Source organism: Sphaeramia orbicularis, chromosome 15, assembly GCF_902148855.1.
Source record: "Sphaeramia orbicularis chromosome 15, fSphaOr1.1, whole genome shotgun sequence".
Taxonomy (NCBI): domain Eukaryota; kingdom Metazoa; phylum Chordata; class Actinopteri; order Kurtiformes; family Apogonidae; genus Sphaeramia; species Sphaeramia orbicularis.
The window spans coordinates 24,758,936-24,779,972 of NC_043971.1; the positions used below are offsets into that span (position 1 = coordinate 24,758,936).

The 21,037-nt window shown below is 36.9% G+C and overlaps 1 protein-coding gene across 3 annotated transcripts in view; it reads right to left on the reverse strand.

The window, feature by feature from the left end:
• Positions 1 to 13,116, reverse strand: part of macrod2 (mono-ADP ribosylhydrolase 2) — a 451,045-nt gene extending 437,929 nt beyond the window's left edge. For all 3 annotated transcript variants that reach the window (XM_030156348.1, XM_030156347.1, XM_030156345.1), the window contains exons 1-3: positions 12,904 to 13,116; positions 9,381 to 9,482; positions 7,783 to 7,896 (exon numbers count right to left, since the gene is read on the reverse strand). In XM_030156348.1, the coding sequence (XP_030012208.1) occupies positions 7,783 to 7,896; positions 9,381 to 9,482; positions 12,904 to 12,940 (253 nt within the window). In that variant the 5' untranslated portion in view covers positions 12,941 to 13,116. The remainder of the gene's footprint in view (positions 1 to 7,782; positions 7,897 to 9,380; positions 9,483 to 12,903) is intronic.
• Positions 13,117 to 21,037: the final 7,921 nt, after the last annotated feature.

The following is a 21,037-nucleotide window of genomic DNA, read 5'->3' on the forward strand; positions in this document are numbered from 1 at the left end:
AGAAGGCCTACTGTGATCTGGGTGATACGAAGGCAAAATAAAGCTAAATCCTTAAAACTTTGTAAGGGTGATAATAAAGTCCATCTATTCAAAGTCTATGCACCAAGAGCTCAGAGAGAAAAAAAATGTCACATCTAATTTTCATTACAGAAAGGAGACAAAATTATTACTGGAGCTCTTGGAGTCATTCACTAATAAATAAGACAGGACTCTCCATTAAGGCTTGTGAGTCACAAAATATTCTCTGAACATTACATACCTACCATTTCATACCTATAAATATTCATGTCTTTATGTCAAGTTCTAATTTAATTAACAGTGTCCACTGCCCAAAGCTCTTTATGACCACAAAAGATAAAAACATCTGTACTTAGTCTCCTGGCCAAAAGATCACATGATGATCTTTTGAGGTAAATCAGGATCTGAATTCCAACATTCTTTCTTAAATAATACAAGCAAGTTAGAACTTTTCTCTGGTTTATGGAGACTTAGGATGGGTATAATTGCTTTTTGTTGATGCTATCTGAATAGAAACGCTGCAATTTTGCATAATTTTAGACAATACTTTGACAATATCTAGATGAAGTAAACAGCCACATCCACATATTCATGTTCATACAGTTATAGTATATGTACATAAATTACCATGTCGTGGCCTGTTTTGTCCCATCAGAGTTTAACACTGAATCAATAACATTTTCATACCAGTATAACTCTTAAGCAAGGGCCAAGCAACTCAGCTCTAAAATGAAGTCAATGCAGTAGAATCTTAAAGTTGTAACACTGCTGACAGCTGTTGGGGTGGTTCCAAAAAGCACTGGCTCCCATAGACTTTCACTGGATTTCTCTCTAAAATGAGACTGTTTTTTTCCCCAGAAGTCATTTGTATCATCCATTTTATTTGAAACCTTTGATAAGTTATCCGATGGTCCAAAATAAAACAATCAAAACGATCTTTTAGATTCACAAACATAAAAGGTGTAAATGTTAAAATAAAAATAAGTGCTCAGATAATTGATAATTCATTGATAATTGATTGTCTCTCTCCATTGACTGACTTTCTACCAAACCAAGGTCCAAATGGGAACCACCAGATGAGGTGGGACTTCAGCATTTTTTCCCCCAACAGACAGGTAGCTAAAAGTCTGTAAAATTACTTTAATTTTCAATGCTTAATGAAGTTTCCCATTTTACCACATCACTTGCATTATCCCACTTCTCACCTCTCAGCCTGCTGTAGTCCTGCCCCTTTTGTAACTTTTGGCTCCAAAGCCAACAAGGCATCAGCAGAAATGCAACATTCTTATTAGTGTTACACAAACTCTGCAAGTTGACTGAAACCAAACATTTTAGTGCGGACAGAAAGCAAAGTATCTAGTATTTACAAATTGATAGAAATTCATTAGCCTAGCAAAATGCGCTAGCAACAGCAACTGTACGAAGCCTTAAAGGTAGGGAAGGAGATCCTGGAAAAACGGTTGGAGCAAGCTATATTTTGAAACTACACAATTCAAAAGTCCAAACCCCTTTCTTGAGACTTCCCCCCTGAAGCCACACCTCCTGAGTAACGGAAACATGTAATGCTTGTTCCCAAGGGTTCACGAGCACTACACAGCATCAATTTGCTAACCTTCACTAACTTTTTTTCATGGCTCATTCACAGTTAACAAAATACCTGACAAGGTAGTTATATCTATCAATATATTAGATTAAAAGTTGGACTTTTCACTTATTATTTTGATACATGTTTGAAGTAACCTCGGGCTAGTAAGAACAGCTGACTGCAGTGAGACTGATGTCAGGCTTGCAGCCCACTAAAGTTTGCTGGTTTGTTTACATCGAGCTACCACAATTCCTTGTGCTCAGGTCGGCCATGTCCACATAAAACCACAGCTTTTTTATCTGATCTTTTTCTTTGTCGTTTTCAAAAAAAGTGCTCAGTAGTCGATTCAGGAAATATTGATGTCCCCACAAAACACAGCATTAGTCCAGTAAAAAATGGCTACAGCATTACTAACATAGCAGCCTTTTTCTTGGCAATAGCCTCCTCAAACACAGTTTTCCATTTTCGACCCTTTGTTGGCATCTTTTATGCCATAACGTTCCTAATGTACAAGTGTCTATCGTATTTTAATTTAGTATGCTAGCTAATATAGTTAGCCAAGCTCTGGCTTTGGCTTCATTTCCTGTACAAGTGCTCTAAGCCTCTGAGAACGCACGATTCATGCACAAAGAGGGGTACGCACAGAGAGGGAGGGACAAATGGCAGCCGAGTTTGACAGACATATCACTAAACAATCATTTCAATGGATTGGTTAAAATGATTGAATGGTGTTTTTTCAGTCCTGTCCATTCCACAGGTGACTAAAAATTTTTATTTTTGTGTCAGAGCATTTAATTAATTGGTTGCAATTGGGGTGTGAAGAGGATTTTAAGCAATATAGTAAAAAACGCTACAGGAAAACATCTCCTACCCTACCTTTAACGGCTTTTCCAATAGGTAAAGGCAAAACTGTAAAAAACTGCAATTACAGTGATAAAAGGGACAATCAAAAATGAACTTTTGTTGAGCAGTAAAGTTTTGACATGATTTGTGCTATCCCTGTGATCATATCCCAAGAAGCTACAGGTCACGTAATGACCGCAGAGTAATGCTGTGTTCTCTTTACTATTGACCAGAATAGGGTACGTAGCCCTGATAATGTACATAATGCATGCAAGATCATAAAGGTAAAGAATGCTGCCTGTCTATGAAGAAAACCTGCAGCCAAACACTCAAAATAAAAAAAAAATAAATAAATTTAAAAAAAAGTCAATCTCCAGTGGATCATGGTATTCTGCCCTCCAAGGGTCAGCACTCTCATTAAACCTGTGATGACTGTGGCTTCATACAACTGAATACCAATTGCTTTTCTCACACTCATCTCAACCCCTTCATGTTCTTTATAGCACTCATAACCCGATTCCCTGTGCACACTAAATTGGCTCCTGTAAAAAATGATCTAATATAGAAAGATGGGAAAGGTTTACAGCGGGTAATGGATTAGGAGTCAACCCCTGTGCATAATTACAGCAGTCCTCATGATAAGAGAAGTCCTCTCCACTTCACTCTGCTATCTTTACGACCTCATTCTGATCGGAGAGAAATGGTGACACTCACATGAACTCCACGCACAAAGACAAGGAGAAAAATGGAAGACATTATCTTGTGTTTGCCATGTAAAAGCAACATTAATGACATACATTAAGTTTGAAACCAGTCTGAGTCTCCTTTCAACTTTTAGTGAACCTTGCAATTTACTGTGAAATACACCTTGATTAACTGTCTCCCTTTCCATCTCATTGTCTGATAAAAACCCAAAAGACTTGGACTACTGAAGTAGATGAATTAGTAATCAGTGAAATTGCTGGGTCAGAATTACAGAACACAGAGAATATTTCCCTGCATATGGAACAAACAAAAGCTTTTACACAAAAGAAAAAAAAAAAAAAAAAAAAAAAAAAACACAGCCTGTCCAAAAGTCTTTCATACTCAGGGAATCAATACAACCCAGGACAAAACAGTCCGCACTTCTAAAATTCAAGACAGTGAAAAAATGAAATCCACTTTTTTGAGGTTGTCATACATATTGCTCCCTGTTGCGTCCATCCTTTAAAAAACAGCAGGACGAAAACTACAGGGAGCATGAGTGTGGGTCTAACAGCATTTGATGGAGAGCACAGCGGTGGCAGAGTCATGCAGACTCTTTCTAAACAGTAGGCCATCTGCTGGGGCACAATGGCCCAAACCACCTTGTCATAATGTGGCCATCCTGCAGTCTACTCCTGCCTTTTTTTTTTTTTTAATATAATCAGTTATCACGACAGCTCTTCCTGTCCTGCTCTTTCCATGCTCCCATCCAGGTGACAGTTGGAGCTCCTCCTGTCCAGCCAAACAGAATTAAGAGAGAATTAAAAACTCAATGAGGCTGATAATTAAACTTTAATGGACGACATAAAGCAACGCGGCATCTTCTAAAAGCTAACAGCAGGAACCATAATACCTGTACCAAGCTAGGCCATGATCTAAAATACTGACATTTCTCTTTATTCTTGAAGACAGGTAATTAAAGCTCTGTGATAATAAATTAACTACCTATATTTTCATATTCTGTCTGTCATTACAATACTGAGATCAGGCCTGCAAGCAAAGCAGATGTAGAGAAAAACAGAAACCTGTGGTTGTAAAATTCAGTTTGGTTAAAATGTATGAATTCAAGGTTTTCATGCATTTAAGTCAAACAAAGAATTTTATATAATTATGCATTTGCACCACATTATTTGACTCAGTAGAAGAAAGATGGTCTGACAGCTCAGTAAGTCTTTAGACTAATACTATAAACAATGCTCAAATAGTCCCAGACTTCATATGTGGCACTCTACTGGTGCCAACCCTAAAGGGGGAGGGGAAAAAACAGCCTGAGAAAATGGAAGTACTGCAGGCTAGAGATTGGACGCAGTGAGCTGATGAAAGGCAAGAAGTTAAGTAAGCTATCCAAAGATTGTATCAGTACTCCTAGCACAAGAGCCACAAACAATGTTCACATGCAGCTCAGAGCTGTGTTACACACTAATATTGGGACCATTCCAGCAAAGGGATGTCCAGCCTATTCAACTAGCATGTAAATGTCAAAGTTCTTTATTTTTTTCTATATTTGGTAAATCATATAGTTTAATATAAAACAATAAAGAACAAAGTGACATTTTGGAGCACAAATGCAAATAGTAAACTAAAATGGCAAGACAAACTATGCCGTGATATTACAACTATTAATAATCAGAGAAACTGTGTCACTGCATTCATACTTTGATTCAAATTCAGATCACCTATAATATACATAATTGTAAAAGAGGGTTGTCACAGATGGGAGACAAAAATAGGACTACCACTGAATGTTATTATCAGTCAACCCACCTGCACAAAGGCAACTCTTCATATAGTGACAGTATATTGACTGCTGGAACCTCCTTAAAGTTATATAACACTTCAGTGACTCTCTCAACCTTTAAGACAATGACAGCCTGCTAAATGGAATAGACCAACATGTATTGTGGAAATGTGACTGTAGGAGCTATTTGCCTATTTATTTTTTTGTTTAAAATTAATTTACTTTTTTGTTTAGTAATTTAGTATATTTTGCTAATTGTTTATTTTGATTACTTACTTTTTTGTTTGTTTAATATTTAGGATATGTTTGGTTTTTTTTTTCATGATTATTACTTTCATTCTTTAGTATTTAGCACTTTTTTGTTTTGTGTGTTTTCTTATTGGTTTAGACCATGGGCACCTGGGTATAAATAGGGAGCACCAAGTTAGATCATCATGCACCTGGGTGGGCCTATGGTTTTTTACCAGTCAGTCAGTCAGTCAGTCAGTCAGTTAGTCAGACACAGACAGACAGTCAGACAGGATGAGCTGTAGAAACAGCAAAAAGGATTGGGTTGTTGTTTGCCTGCAAAAAGTCTGAAAAGAAACCACTTGGAATACATCTCTGGAATGGACATTGTGTTTTTGACTGCGTAAACCACAAACCCATGGTGCATCTAGTGGTTATTTGAGTTATATTAAAGTCTTAAGTACAGTCACTATTCAGTTGATTTAATTTTGATGAAAAATAGCAACTACAACAGTGACAGTATTACAGCTCGTTGGCTCAATATCTCTAGTCAGGTTTTTTTCTACTTTATTTGCTTTCTTATACTTTATTTAAACTAAATGTTTCAGTCCCCAAGAAGTCAGCTCCATCTGACCTGGCCAACTACAGACCAGTAGCTCTCACCTCTCATGTAATGAAGGCCCTGCAGTGACTGGTCTGAGGCCACAGGTGACATGTTTAGACCCTCTGCAGTTTACTTATCAGCCCCATATGGGAGTTGATGATGTTGTCATCCAATTGCTGCAGCGAGCTCATATACACCTGGATGGTGGAGGAAGCACTGTGAGGATCAAATTCTTTGATTTCTCCAGTGCTACTGGGTGAGAAGCTACAGGTGATAGTTGACCTCAGTGATCTCCTGGGTAGAGCTAGACCGATATATCGGGCCGATATATTGATTTTTTTTCAATATTGGCCTTAACCGATCTATCTAAAACACAAAGGGTAATATTAGGTGATATGAATAATGCGTTTTAAAGAGAGTAATGTGCAATAAAACTAAAAGTAAATACATTTTTGAAATTCTTTAGTCAACTTGTTCCTATGACAAAAATAAGTGGCTGCAGTGACAGACCACGATAAATACTTCACAAATAAATACTTTTAAAAGCATACAATTCTGTTCAGATATGTAGCAGTCACTCAGCACAGTGCAAACAACAAACTACTTTAATTGCATAATAACTGCCACAAGTGCAGCATTTGTAAAGGTCAAATCCATAATAAAGCAGGACAAGTGTGGCATTCTGGTATATGAGAGGTATCTGTCGGGTGCACTCAAACACACTTGTCTTTTACATAGTGCTGACAATGATTCAAATGTCATGTTACCCTGTCCTCATCAGGATGCAGATTTGCACAATAAATATTTGTCATTCACTATGAAGCAGAGTCTATTCACACCCATTTCACATCCTGCATGAATTAAAATGCATTAATCTTACACAAAATTAGACTGGATTTTATTTTTACTTTCATGAATCCTTATTGGATTGTAGTGGGTCGCAACCTTTATAAAAAATACATTATGGAAACTACTGTGACTTGGAACACAAACAGGTTTAACTGTGATCTTTTAACTTAATATACTTTAACTTCATACTCCAAAAGATGATACCAAAAAAAAAAAAAAAACATTATTATTATTATTATTATTAGCAGATTATTTCATACATGCTGGTGTAAAAGACAATAGTATGTATGCTCTATTAAGTACTTTAACCTTTCTCTCCACAAGTTGCTACTCTTTCTCAATCCATAAAACATGACTGATCTTGTGTAAATGTAGGTGCACACTGCTTAGTTCATATATATATATATATATATATATATATATATATATATATATATATATATATATATATATATATATATATATATATACACACACACACACACACACAATACAATACAGAATGACAACTTATGAAACTGCTATGATGTTAGAGTATTAACTACAGCTGCAAAATGGTCCAATGCATTAGCACAAAAAGCAACAGGTAAAATGATCTTTAGCACCCCTGTGTGGGTTGTGAGTAGACTGCAGAAAATTATATAACAGTAGAGCAAATCTCTGGGAAGAGCATTACTGATAAGCTTCTCTGACTTGACATACTGACTTTTACTTTTAGAAGCAGACCTTGCTCTGATATTTCCCCTAACAGGTAGTGCATATGTGACAATGTGACTATCCATTACATGATACCACAATAAGGCAATAAGAAAAACAGATAAACGAGGCAGTCACAGCACTATCAGCTACAGCAAAATTAATTCAGCCATTAAGTACAGTGTGTGTTTCACTAGTACAAGGCAGGGGGGAGACAGACGAGTGCAAAAATAGAACAAAATACAATATAACCAATCGGCGTAATTCAGCCAGCAGGAAGTGCAATCAAATAGAAGCAACTACTTAGTTCTGACAGATCGAAAAGAAGCAAAAGCCCAGTTTTGTCATCTGCTACTATGACTTACATTTAGGCAAAGTGCAAAGTTTAAATAAAGAAGGAGCATTTTCTGAGTCTTAACACTAGAGGGCAGCCAATGACAACTTTACAGCCATGTGGTCCCCATGCGGTGTCCTTACCAGCATTGACTATTGCATCCACCTCCAGCACGGTGATATCTCCTTTGTAGAGAGAAACTTTATCACTCAGCCCTCCTCCACCTGTCACCTCCTTTCCTTCTTCTTTGTCATTGTCTGAAATAAAAACAACACTGTCAGCTTATTCCTACTGAACTCAAACATAAAAAAGTACAGCATGTTATGAAAAAGCCCCACGGTAAGAAATCACATTACTCATCTCTTCAAGGGGATACAGAGAAGGTGTACATAAATGAGTTTCACATGTAATTCAAAAAAACAATACCTTCAGACTGAGCGCTTTATTGCTATATAGGTGTACTCTGCAGAAAGTTTTATGATTTAGCATTAAAATCATGAAAAATATATGTGTATGTATGATATTACAACGCACTTAGAGTAGTTTCATTTGTCCCAAGAATTTTTACACAAATAGCCTAATATAATTCTGAATTTGCAGAATTTCAAGTAACCATGTGGACATTATTTTTATAAAGAGCCAAATCATAACCATGTTCTACAGTGAGCAATAACTTTATTTAAGTACAGTGGTTTACCAACTGGACAGGTTTAGTCAGTCTTTTTATATACTTTAACCAAAAAACTTTTTACATCTCTGCAGGGTTATTCAAATTCGGTCCTTGAGGGCCGGTCCTGCATGTTTTAGATATTTCCCTCTTCCAGCACACCTGGAACCCGTTACATCATTATTCGGCTTGATGATGAGCTGATCATTAATTGAACCAGGTGTGCTGGAAGAGGGAATTATCTAAACCATGCAGGATATCAGACCTCGAGGACTGGATTTGAATACCCCTGATCTATAGTAAAAGATTATACAGTCTCCACTAAGTCTCCCTGTGCTGCGTTTGAGACATAAGCCTAACACTCCTAACTGTTTCATTTAATGCAGAGGAGGATACTTCTTAAACATCACCTGACTCTCCTATACAAGTTGATTCACATATTATTAGCAACAGGCAAAGTACCGCAACCATAAACTGAGGTTTAAAGCTCTTGTTAGCCTTTTTTGTGTACATTATCTGAATATCTCAACCTCTACTGTAACTGAACTACAGTGGTCACCATCTATTTGCTCTCTGAATTATTATATTTTATTAGAATTCTTAATTTAGCTGTACAAGAAAAATTGAATCCATATAAATAATTGATGACTGTACTGAAGTGTTAAGTGAATTGCTGTTTTTTTTTTCCTGAACACAATACACTCCAGATGACATAATTGCTGATATTATGTACAGACTTGTAGCAATTCTTATTCATATGTTTATAAGAGGACAATGCTGACCTGTCATACTCTTCAACTTTGTACTCTGCATTTTTCATGTGTAAGTGGGAAAATAAAACAAATACTTTTCATCCGTGTACACATGATCTGATCAATGTATTTTTACATAGTTAAAAGTGCGAGATTGCATGCGTAATACAATACAGACATCTTATGAAACTGCCATGTCTGAGCTAAGTCATGCAAGCAATATCTATGCACCTCTAAAAGGAAATTGTCCAAGTGTGCCTGAAATGCAACAATGTCTCAATTTATCAACTGTATGTAAGTGACAAAACATTACTCATCTTACTTTTATTTTCCTCTCTCCAGGATGGGATCTTGTCCAGAGATATGAAATCTTGACGACGATACTCCTTGCGTCTTTCCTCTCGATCTAGACGGAGCAGTCTCTCTGTGGATGACAATAAAATTGTTTTTGGAGCGTATACAACTGGTGCCATTAAAAAGGAAATAAAGGAGAAGAGATAGTGTTTAAAAATGACACAGATGGGTAGTGTGATGCTTCTCCGGTAGAAGCAGGAAGCAGGTTAATGTTTCATATCTACTTCCATCAGTTAATTCATGTGTTTTTTCCAACATAATATCACAATGTAATCTCAACTGGTCTCCTTAGATTACAACATCAACAAACATAACTGCGTTTGTCCCGGTCAAGGTTGGTCACTGACTAAACTCTTGGCAAAACTGGTAGTTATTATCAATCATCTACTGCCTCATCTTTCCCTGTCTCTCTAAATTTAGGCATTACAATTCTCTTTTGGCTGCAAGATGAGCATTGAGAGAACCGACAGAGCTGGTGGGGATTTTGACTCTTACTGCAGCACATTTCTGCAGAGTAGCTGCTTGCTTTCCCAGGCATTTGGGCAGGAGTACTGAATCTGAATAGAGGACAAGCCCATGAACTAACTACATAAGTGGTTCTACACCATGGAGTCACAAAACACTGAAGGATCTCTGTCTAACTAGACACCTGAACACCAGTTGATTTCATCCATCGCTCTGTCCCTCTGGAATGAAAAAGCGCATGTGCTTTGTGTCCTGGTGGCTCTTAATGAGAACTACTGCACTGTGTCCCTATGTTGCCTCAGGGTTCAATACACTCAATTATTCACCCTACCATACTCCTGCTTGGTACTACAATATCCTTGCACATTTTGAATACAATGTTTACAACTCCACATACAACACTAAAACTGTTTTTTTAAAGGAACTTCATAGGAAACATGACACAAACAATAACACGCTCAAACATAACTGGAGTACATCACACAGCTGCTGCTTAACTTCTGTATTATTAAATCACTATTTTCCACACAGCTTGTGTCCCCTTGTACATATACCTGCAGAAGAGCTTCAGTTTGCCTCTGCTTCTGCAGACAGTTGTAGGTTGTTCTCCCAAACAAGCTTCATCCTAATTATGTGTCTCTGAAGTCTTAGCCAGACAAATATCCCCATTGTGCCTATAGTGTGGACTTTGGTCAATTAAACCTCTTCAGAGTGTAAAAGTTAAATAAACTGGATGTGAGATGGGACCACAAAAAACACAATAAACAATACTGAAATCTGGGGTTTGAGGAATAGCTTATACTTTGCGGAAACTCGGTAGAATAAGTTATAGCATTTGCCGCTTAACATGCATGAAAGTCTAAAATATTGAGGCAGTCAGTACAATTTTACATTAGCTTCCTTAGGTCATGTTCCGCAATATCCCATAGTAGTTCAGGATTACATTAAAGGTTTTTCTGTAGTGGGGATATCCTTTCCTATTCCTTATTCTCCCTCTCTTTTGCTTGTTCCTGTCATTCCCAGGGCTGCTTTTATTCTACATGGATGAATAAAAAGGCAGTTTTCAGGCTGAACACAGTAAAGCTCTCTTGACTATACGAAAGCAGTTTGTCACTCCCCTGAACTTTTAGTCGCTGAAGAATTCCAAAGCTTAGCTTAGTTGCTATGAGAACAGGATGGGTTCAAATCTTCTCTTTTTTCATGAGTGTCTGCAGACAAGTTATTGAAGCAGCCATGTTATTGATGATTAAGTCCCATATTATGTTCCTTTGTTACTTGATTTTTCAATGGGGAGGTTAATCAATCATAGCTGCAGACATTCTGTACTGAAACAGTAATTTAACAAAAAAAAAAGGCAAGAGTGCCTGTCACATCCTCTTTTATGTAGCCTCTTGTAGATATTCCTGTCTCTTCGCTATTGATTTTGTTAATCTTTATAAAGTTCTTTACCTGCATCATGGAAAAAATGAGCATGTCTGGCTTATTTGACACCAGGCCTATTTTGCCCATGAGTTATCATTGCTGAAGCCAACATGGATAATAAATATTTATCTTTGCTGTTCCAACATTTGACGACATGTTCAGGGTGTACCCACCTTCACCTACAGGTAGCTGGGATAGGCCTCAGCTCCCCTGTGGCCTTCACAAGGAATAAGCGTAAGTTCAGAAAATGGATGGATGCATAGATGTTTCAACATTTTGCAATGCCAGTCAACCCACAGTATAGCCCTGGGACAAACTACTTTTGAAAAAAAAAAAAAAGCCCTATTAAATGACTCTTAAGTTTCAGAATTTCTTTTACATTTTGACTTGCCTTGATCTCCTCTTAAAGCAATTTGAGCTAGAGGGATATATGCTCAGAATATTAAATCAGATTTACTTTGATGTTCATTCCATGCTGCTACCTGCTCACGCGGGAAATGACCGGCTAAGATTAATTATTACCTTTACTCTGACTATTTTAATAGCCATTACATTAAAATTTCCCATAGACCCCAAAAATTAACCATGAGTCAGTGGACCCAAGGACAAGATGCAATTTTTTCCAAGGAGAACAATGAACCGATACTGACCATCAACATCATGACTGATTACCAACATGCTCGTGCCTTTACTGAACTGAAGCACTAGCTTTTAAAGAGAGGCTGCATTTTACTTAAGTTAATACGGTACAAGTTTATCGGCATAAAGCTTGCTTCCAGGGCCAAAAAATTGTACCCCGTAGACATTTGTTAACAAAAATACAGGTGCCAAAAACACCAGTACTGTTCTGCGTATAGGGCAGCATTAAATCAATGTATACATCACCAATTACTAATTAATAACACCTGCTGTGGTGGTCAATAAAGTCCTTTAGGGGGGAAAAAAAAAAACTCCAGTATGTCAAGAAAACGGTGTGTTTTCATTTCATTATCAAACATTTGACAAGGTTTAGCCTTCTTACTCTGGAGATTAGAGTATATTTATGCCAAACAAAGCACATGGTGGCACACAAGTTAGCATTCAAAGCAGCTGTTTGAAAACAAAATGTGTTATTTATCTTTTCCACTAATGCAGAAATGACTCTTTGTGTAATCGTTATACATGGCAGTCTTTTGTTTTATTGCGTGCAGGTGTTACATTTACTTATTTGCAACTCAGTGAGCTACTGTCGATGTATCACACAGGTGGAGGACAGGATAATTAGCTGGTGTTAGCCCACTCTAACAGGTAAATAAGGACTCGAGGGTAGGAAAAACGCGTTAAGCACATTAAATGTAAGCTAATAACCAGGCAAGAGGAAACGTGTGAATACTGTGGTTGCGAATGTCAAACATGCACTACATGCGGCAACCAAACACAGGCGTAATATCATTTCAACATCTGTACTTTCACCGTATGGTTTTAGAGAATAGTCTAGAAGTTAGTAGTATCACAGCATTAGGACAGACACCGAAACAGGGGCTGTCAATCTTCTGGCAAGGCTGGAATTCATGCTGTCTGCCATAGAGATGATGATAGCCTCATTCCCCCAAAAGAAGCCTTACCTTTTTCAATCTTCCAGTCCTTTTTCTTTTTGCTCATGCTGCCGGAGTGGTTAGACTTCGAATGGTTGTTTTTTGACTGTGGCAACCCCAGGCTCACAGTGAATTGTGTTCCGGAAGAAAACTGAAATGCAAAGTGAAACAGCCTCTGGACGGTTGTCTCACCTGTGAAGCTGTCAAATTTCTATGGACCTCAGCCGGCTCAACCTACCGTGATTGCGCCGTAAATTATGTGTACGAATCTTAGGAAGATGATTGGCTGAAGAGAACACGGAAGTGGATGTGCAATTGGTTAAAATGAGGTGTCAATCGTGTAGGCTCCACGCGCTGGTGAGGCAGGGTAGGTTGTTTCCGGAGGTTCATCCTCCTGGCGTGTGAGGAGACGGGCAACTAACGCACCGGTGTTAACACTGAGAACTGCATCCTGCTTGGATTTATGAGGAGGCTCAAAGTATGACATTTTCTATACAAAGATCCAAGTTTATGAGGACGATACCAAGGATTCATGTGTTTCATCATATTTTTTTCTATATTTAAGACAGCCCTTATAATTGATAAATAAGAATGGAGTTGAAACTTTGTTGCATAATAACAATAACCGTTTGGGTAAAATTGACACTACTTAGAGATTTTAAATTGATTAATTAATTTCTTTTCTTGAAAGACTGTTTTATATGTGCGCCACTGGTCTATTTGATGTTACACTGATGATTTGAGCATGAAAATTTGTTAAACAATTTTTTATTTTTTTTTTTAAGTTTTGACAACGCTGAAAACATTTCCTTCACTTAAATATTGTCGTTTTGGCAAGGCAGCACAAGGCATTTTACATACACATTTCAAACACAGAGGTGAATTCATGGTACACATTATTCAATGTTAAAACCAAAAAATAAAGAGAGAAGATTATGTATGGTACAATTTAATAGGAATTACAAAAAAAAATAGTAATATAACTGGTCAAAGCAATTTAAACATACAGAGTTTCCTTTTAAGCAAAAAACACATTCATGTTCATTTAATTTGGGAAGGGTTCCTAGCTTTCATATGTCTCAGTCTGCTCTCCTCTAGTTGTTCACATTGGTTTTGGCTGGTTCATGCCACTCCTGGCACAAAACCATCAGCAGCTCAGTGTTTTGTGTGATTGCTTGTGAGCATACATCTTCCTCTTGATCACATTCCAGGGGTTTTTAAACAGGTTTAGGTTTGGAAATCTGGAGTGGTCTCTTAATTTTTCTAGTATCTATGTTTTATTATTAGACCTAAGAGGGTAATTAGCATTTGCAACCACTCTCTGACAATCATTTAGGACACTTAAACTGGAGCAATAAATACTTCACTTGTATAATCTCTGAAGGACAGCACATTTATCATCATTGAGTACTATCAGACTAATTTATGAAAGCGTTACTTCTTCTGACTCCAGTAAAATGGCAAAAAATTACTTTCACATCTCCAAAAGTATCGACTTCAGATCATTTAGCATCATTTATTAATGTCAGGGAATTCAGTTTTCTGCAGTCAAGTAGAGCTCAATGAGCCATTTGGGAGTCTACTTTGAGTCAGTGTAAGTAAACTTAATGAGGAAACTGCCTGGTAACTTAACAGAAGGCACTCTTTTTTGCAGTATGAGAGTCTGGTACCATATTCTAATCAAATCAGAATCAAATAATGATATCATGGACATGTAATTACAAATAATAAGCCTGTTTCTAACATGGTCTTGTTTAATTGTGCAATACTTCCAGGTTTAATTATAATTTGTACTTTAATAGCTGCAGCCATATGTACTATTGGACATAAATGCATGACAACCTGCTATTGTTCATTGCAAAATACAGTAATTCATAGGATAGATCAGATCAGTAAGTCATATGTGGCAGCCCGGATCCAGAGACCACCGTCTGTCATCTGTTGTGTTAGCTCTGCTCTGGTCCAGACCCATCTGCTCCAAAATCGCTGACATTATCTTTGAGCGGAAAATATTTGTCATTCAAGCTGTGCTCTAATCCATGTAAATCCATGGTTATTGTTGTGAAATACATCCAACTTACTCACCATTACATACAGTGGCCATGTAAACCTGACGAAACATGGCTGCATAGTACAAAACTACGCTCTTTTTCCTTTGTATGGTACTTATTCATCAAAGTGCAGAAAGATTTACTTTTCCCAGAACCAGACTGGCAAAAAAAAAATACATAAAAATCTCAGTGTTGGCCAGACGTTCATATTGGAGCAAAATTAAAGATCCGTATCTCATGAGCTCCTGCCCTTTTTAGGAAATTAAGACAAAGAAATCAGCTCCCTTGTCCTTGTAATTGGCTATCTTAATTAGTTTCCATTTTAGATACTTAATGTGGATTTACAGAACATCAGAAAATAATCAGTGTCTATTCTATTAAAAACTGGACTTTTCTGATACTTACTTTAACTATAGACTAAATGTGCACAGTAGGGACACCGAGCTCTTACATATAGAGACTGATTGTCCTCCTACACCCTGAATGCAAATGAGGCTTAGAGTTGAATCGAGCAGCCATTGTGTACTGTTCTAAACAAACCACTAGATGTCAGACTTGTAACATAATGTCCAGCACAGGTTTGAGTAACTGAGCAGGTAAACAACTGGATGTGGTTTTTTAGGTATTTATATGGAGGGACATTAAGAAGCAGATGTCAGACAGAATGACCCGAATTCAGACATGATTGTTACTTTGCCCCCACTCCACTGGTGTCTGGGGCACTGATGTGACTTCTTAGCTTTAAATGCTATATTAAACATTTATGATTACTGTAACTAATTCTGTGGACATGTCTCTTGGATACATCGGGCTTTGATTGTCCACTTTCCCTAATTTTGCTACTTTATTGACTGAGGTTTCATAGCAATACTCGATGGCACATTATTCCACATGTCATTTTAATACTCAGGAGGGTTAAGTTGTTAACCCTAAGTTGTTTGGTAATATGTCCCACTGAAATCTGGCTTAGCCTTCCTACAGCTAAAGGGAGGACCTAGATTATGATTTATGTATATGCCTTAGATCTGACAATTAGATATCATGAGTGTCATGGAATGAGATCAAAACTTGACTAAACCTTGTTATCAATGTAATCTCTTGTATTTCCCTCTTTTTTTCATATTTATGTAATCATATTTATGTAATCTACTATCACTCACACACAGCTGTTATCACTTTTGTTCCACTAGATGGCTGCTCTACCAGGTACCCAGGATTTGCATTGAACTTGGTAGAGCAGCTTTCTCTTATTTTGCACCATGGTCATGGAACAATCTTCAGAACACCTTACAGCTTAATGATTTGGTCTCCCTGGGAGAGTTCAAAACTCTGATAAAAAAAAAAAAAAAAAAAAAAAAAAAACAACTGTGTTACTGAAGAGTGTAATTGCTTTTACTAAGCTGGATTTTGTTGTATGTGTCTGGTGTCCTTTGTCTTTTTTTAACATGTTTTATTTTAGAATTTTTATAACTTTGTAATGGTGTGCTGTCTTGGCCAGGCCTCCCTTGAAAAAGAGATTTTCATCTCAAGGGATTTCCAGGTTAAATAAAGGTTAAATAAATGTTAAATAAAATTTAATAAATGTTGTTTTTATTTGTTGTCTTGCCAGGCACATAAAATGTTCCACTCAGAGCATTCCTCCTCAAGTTTTTAGTTATTAATCTTTCAAATTTCAATGTATAATAGGGCTCATTCTATTCTGATGTACACCCAGGTTAATGAGGCACAAGAAAAATCTGCCTCATTTCCTCTATAAAGGTGTTCATACACAGGTTAAAACTCTGATGTCATGGACCTTGAATTTGGGTGAATGAAACCCTGCCAGTTCCTGATTTGCTCACAACTTTCTTCAAGAGATTGAGATATACAGTTACATTAGTTTTCTATAAAAACTTAAGCGTTACTTAACATGATATTTTGAATTTGAGAGTAAGTGACAGTAACAAAAACAGTATCTGTCATGCATTTTAATGTAAATTAATTGTTTTTCACTGTTTGGAGGTGATTTGAAACAGTGCACAGTGGCAAGAAGCAGTCATTAAAATTGTGTGATTACTCTGGTTACCAGGTATAAGATAGACTGCACGATCTTAACATCAAAAACATAAAACCTGGCAGCCTTTCCCTCATCCCTAATGGTTCTGCAGGGCAATCTGTACACTCCAAACAGAGGAGGATCTATTTGTGTAAGACTGTGTAGGCTATTGTTATTGTCATGGTTACAGCAAAAGGAGAGGAAGCCATTGGCTCTACCTACAAGTTAGTCAAATCTGCTGTTGGCTTAATTTGTATGTTTTTCATATCCTACTTAACATCATAGCAACGTAATTACAGCAAGCAAAGCAATTATCTACAGTGAAATGCACAAAATGATCCAAAACCTAATGTGAGCCCAGGGGCTTTAAATGATTACAGCAAATCTTTTTTTGTAGGTGTTCTTATGTCAATATCCATAAACCCTTTGATGGGTTTTAAGTGGTTTGCTAAATTTTTGTGAAGAGTTGTATCATCAAGTCTGTTTTCACTTAATAATGATAAAACACTTGATTTCTTTAGCACAATTGGCGGTTTCACAGACAAAACTCAGGCTGTTGTAGTAGACTAAATATTTCTACTCAGTGGGGAACTCCACTGAAAAACAGGGCTTAAGCCATTCATGTTCAACTGGTGCTTGAGGCATTTAACTGACACCTTCAATTGTGCCATGTTTACATAATGTTTTAAAAATCCTGCCAACAAATAATGAAAGGTTTACAGGAAACGTTTCTTTCACAAAGTTCCAGATGAATTGACAGTGCAAATCAAGTCTGTAGAGGATCTTTTAAGTTAATTGTTGTTATTCATCAGCCAGACTAATTATACAGTCATGTGCATATCACTGTTTTAACTTCAGATATGGGTGCTTCTATGAAACTGGGTTTATTTTGGTATCTGGCATTTTGCCAGATTTTAGACACAATAATAAAAGAAAAATGTAGACACATTTCCCCCCAGGATGTACCTAATGACAACCTCAGATAAATGCAAAAAAATGATACTCTTGCTCTGAGCCATCCCAAAATTGGTGAATTTTTAATTAAATGTTGGGGCCAAAAATTGGACCAAAATTGGGACAGGAAAAACTACTTCGGTGTCAGTGCATTCTATCTTGAAAACTTTGTATGAAATGGGATTATATACTGCTATAAATAAACACACTGTGTTAAATTTGAGGATCCTAGTGGTTCTTCTAATCCAGACATGGGTTTTTCATGAATCTCAATCTCATTCAAGGTTTCGTGTGTAACCCATCATGTCCACTCGCATTACATGCGGAACCCGCCCATTTAAACACATATAAATCAGGAGTGATTTTGCAACAGCGGTCATTTTTGTGAAGCATTCTGCCTTGCATAATTAGTTTCATTTCCAAAATGTACCTATGAGAGAATAAAAAGATATTGAAAAAAACATAATAGCATGTAATTTTCGTGTCCTTTTTACCGCGTTACATGCTATGGAGGGGACATTGAGAAAAAAAATTTATTGAACAAAAAATAAATAAATAGGGTCAAGTATTGGGAGAGTTCGCAAAAGTATTGCAACATCTCACAAAACTTGACCTGATTTTTTATTATTATTTTTTTAAATTTATTTTATTTTCTCAATGTCCCCTACCGGGCTCCGTAACATGCAGATTTTTGTATAGAAATAATATAAAAATGTGTGTATCTGAAAAATAGTTTCTCTTTTATCTCAGTAAATATTTGTTTTTAAAATAGACTCAAAGTGCTTCCAAACTTGCTTCATAACATTAGTCTACATCTTGTTTGAATTTTTAGCCCCTCTGTCCTGTTTGTTGATACCAGTTTCATAGAAGCACCCATACATAGACATGTTTTCAAAAATGTTTAATGTAGTCACCGTGACAGCAGAGCATCTGTGCTGTGATCCCAAAATTCAATGCCCACCCCAAACACAAAAACACTGTATGTCCTGGTGGTTTGTGTGGGTTCCTTTTAACCTTCTAAATCAACGTTTTGCCCATATCATCCATTGTGTCCTCTCATATATCCAGCTCATCTGTTCAGCAGATGTGAACAGCTGCTTGTTATTCTGATAAAACAAAGCTGAAAACCTCTGAAATGTTCAATAGAGACGGGTATTTGTGCGTAGTCACACCTCTCTACATTCATTATATCTGTTTATATGTTCAGTGTCTTCAAGTGCACATGAAAACAACTCGTGTCTCTTTCATTTTGGTAAGTTATGTTACTTGATGCTGATGTGGGCTTTTTTTTTATAACTTTTTCAAAACAACTGAGAACTTTATAAATGTATAATTATTCACCTAATAAATAGTGTTTTGCGTGGATTCCTGGAAATATCTTTTAGAGATTTTTAATTACAATATAAAGACCTTTCCTGCAACATTACTCACATTACATAATCTGTTTGTCTTTTCTAATGAATACCATGATTAGAGAATAGTAAACATTAAGAATCAGGTCAGCTTCTCAATAAATATTTAGTTGCTTTTTGTTTGTTTTTTTATATCTATTTTTGAAACTATTGCTTCCCACTGATTTCCCACTAATTCCTGACTGTTCCATTTGCATCACATGTTGGGTTTTGTCATATATCACAGACACCCCATGCAGACCTGATTGGTATCTTGTTTGCTTGCCTAAAAATGTTGTTGTAATTCAACTGCAAGAGCAATTTGTCATGAGATGCATTGTGATGTACTGATGTGAATATAGAGGTCTACCGCGTGGTACTGTGTTTAGTCTACATGCTCACAATGGGTTTGAGGTTGGATTAAAAAAAGCATCACACTGTGAGTATTCTTTTCTTCCAGGATTCCTGTGGCTTGTAGCTTTGGCAAAATGTGTTGCAGCAGCTCCCTCTGTTTATTTTACTCTATTTAATAAAGCCCCCATCCAGCATGTCTCTTCACACCAGAGCGTGCCTGCTTTCTGCCTGCTCAGAACAGCAGGAATTCCTTCCTGATCGCTGGCTGAACTCTAATTGAATAGATTTACTGTGGATAGATGTTAAACATGTTCAGTTGTTCAAAGCTCCACATGTAATCGTGGTCCAACATATTAAGGCAAGATATTTGGTGCCTTAGAACTCATGTCCTTCTGAGGTAGATTTTTTTTTATTCCTTTGCTAACTCCTTAACTTTTTATAATATTATGATAAGCCCAAAGGTTTATCCAGTGCATGCTTTATGACTAATCATGCTGAAATTAAGACATATCCATCAGCCAAAGTTGTACCAAGCTAGTTCTGCTTGATAAATGTTTGCTTGCTGTGTACATGTCAGAACACATAGTCAAATTGTACTGTGCTGCCCACATTATACAACATCAGCATGTTAACATTGATACTGAGCTCTTCAGTATGCTGACATTAGCACTGACCGAAAAGTACTGATTCATAGACCAGCTATAGCATGTTGGTTGACTTTAGACATACACACAAAGGTGAGTATTTTTCCTCTAACTTCATTATATTACAGTTCTCACTTTTTCTCTGAACATGCACCAGAATCACTGAACAAATGACTATACATGCATGAAAGCAGGAACATATTTTAGGAGATATTCACTGTAATTTATGCAACAGACATCTTTGGTGGTAAATTGCATCTGACTTCCACATAAACAGCAGGGCATAATTAATTTTTCAGTAGTAAGGAAGACTTTAGGTCTTCTCCAAAAAAAAAAAAAAAAAAAAGAAAAATCTTGTGTAGCAATAATGTACTGTACTTATCCCTTTTGATGGAGCAAACAGACATGGCTTCAGGAACATATAAGGCTTGTGTGAAAATGAATTCATTTGATGACAAGATCTGCAGCCTGGGTGGTCAGAACAGATAATGCATCTATTAAAATTGAACTGACAGTTTTCCTCTGCACACTATTAACACCAGTGAAAACCAGTTTCCACAGAGATTTGATGGTATGCGATACTAAAGCCACCCCCTAAAGGCTAGGTGGCCCCTCCTCAGCACCCTGCACTCTGGCCCTGGCTTTCTCTGCATTAATTGTTTTCTTTCATCTTTGTTGACTTGGTCCAAAGCAAACAATGTTCCATTGCACATTATGATTGAAGAATGTTGTTTG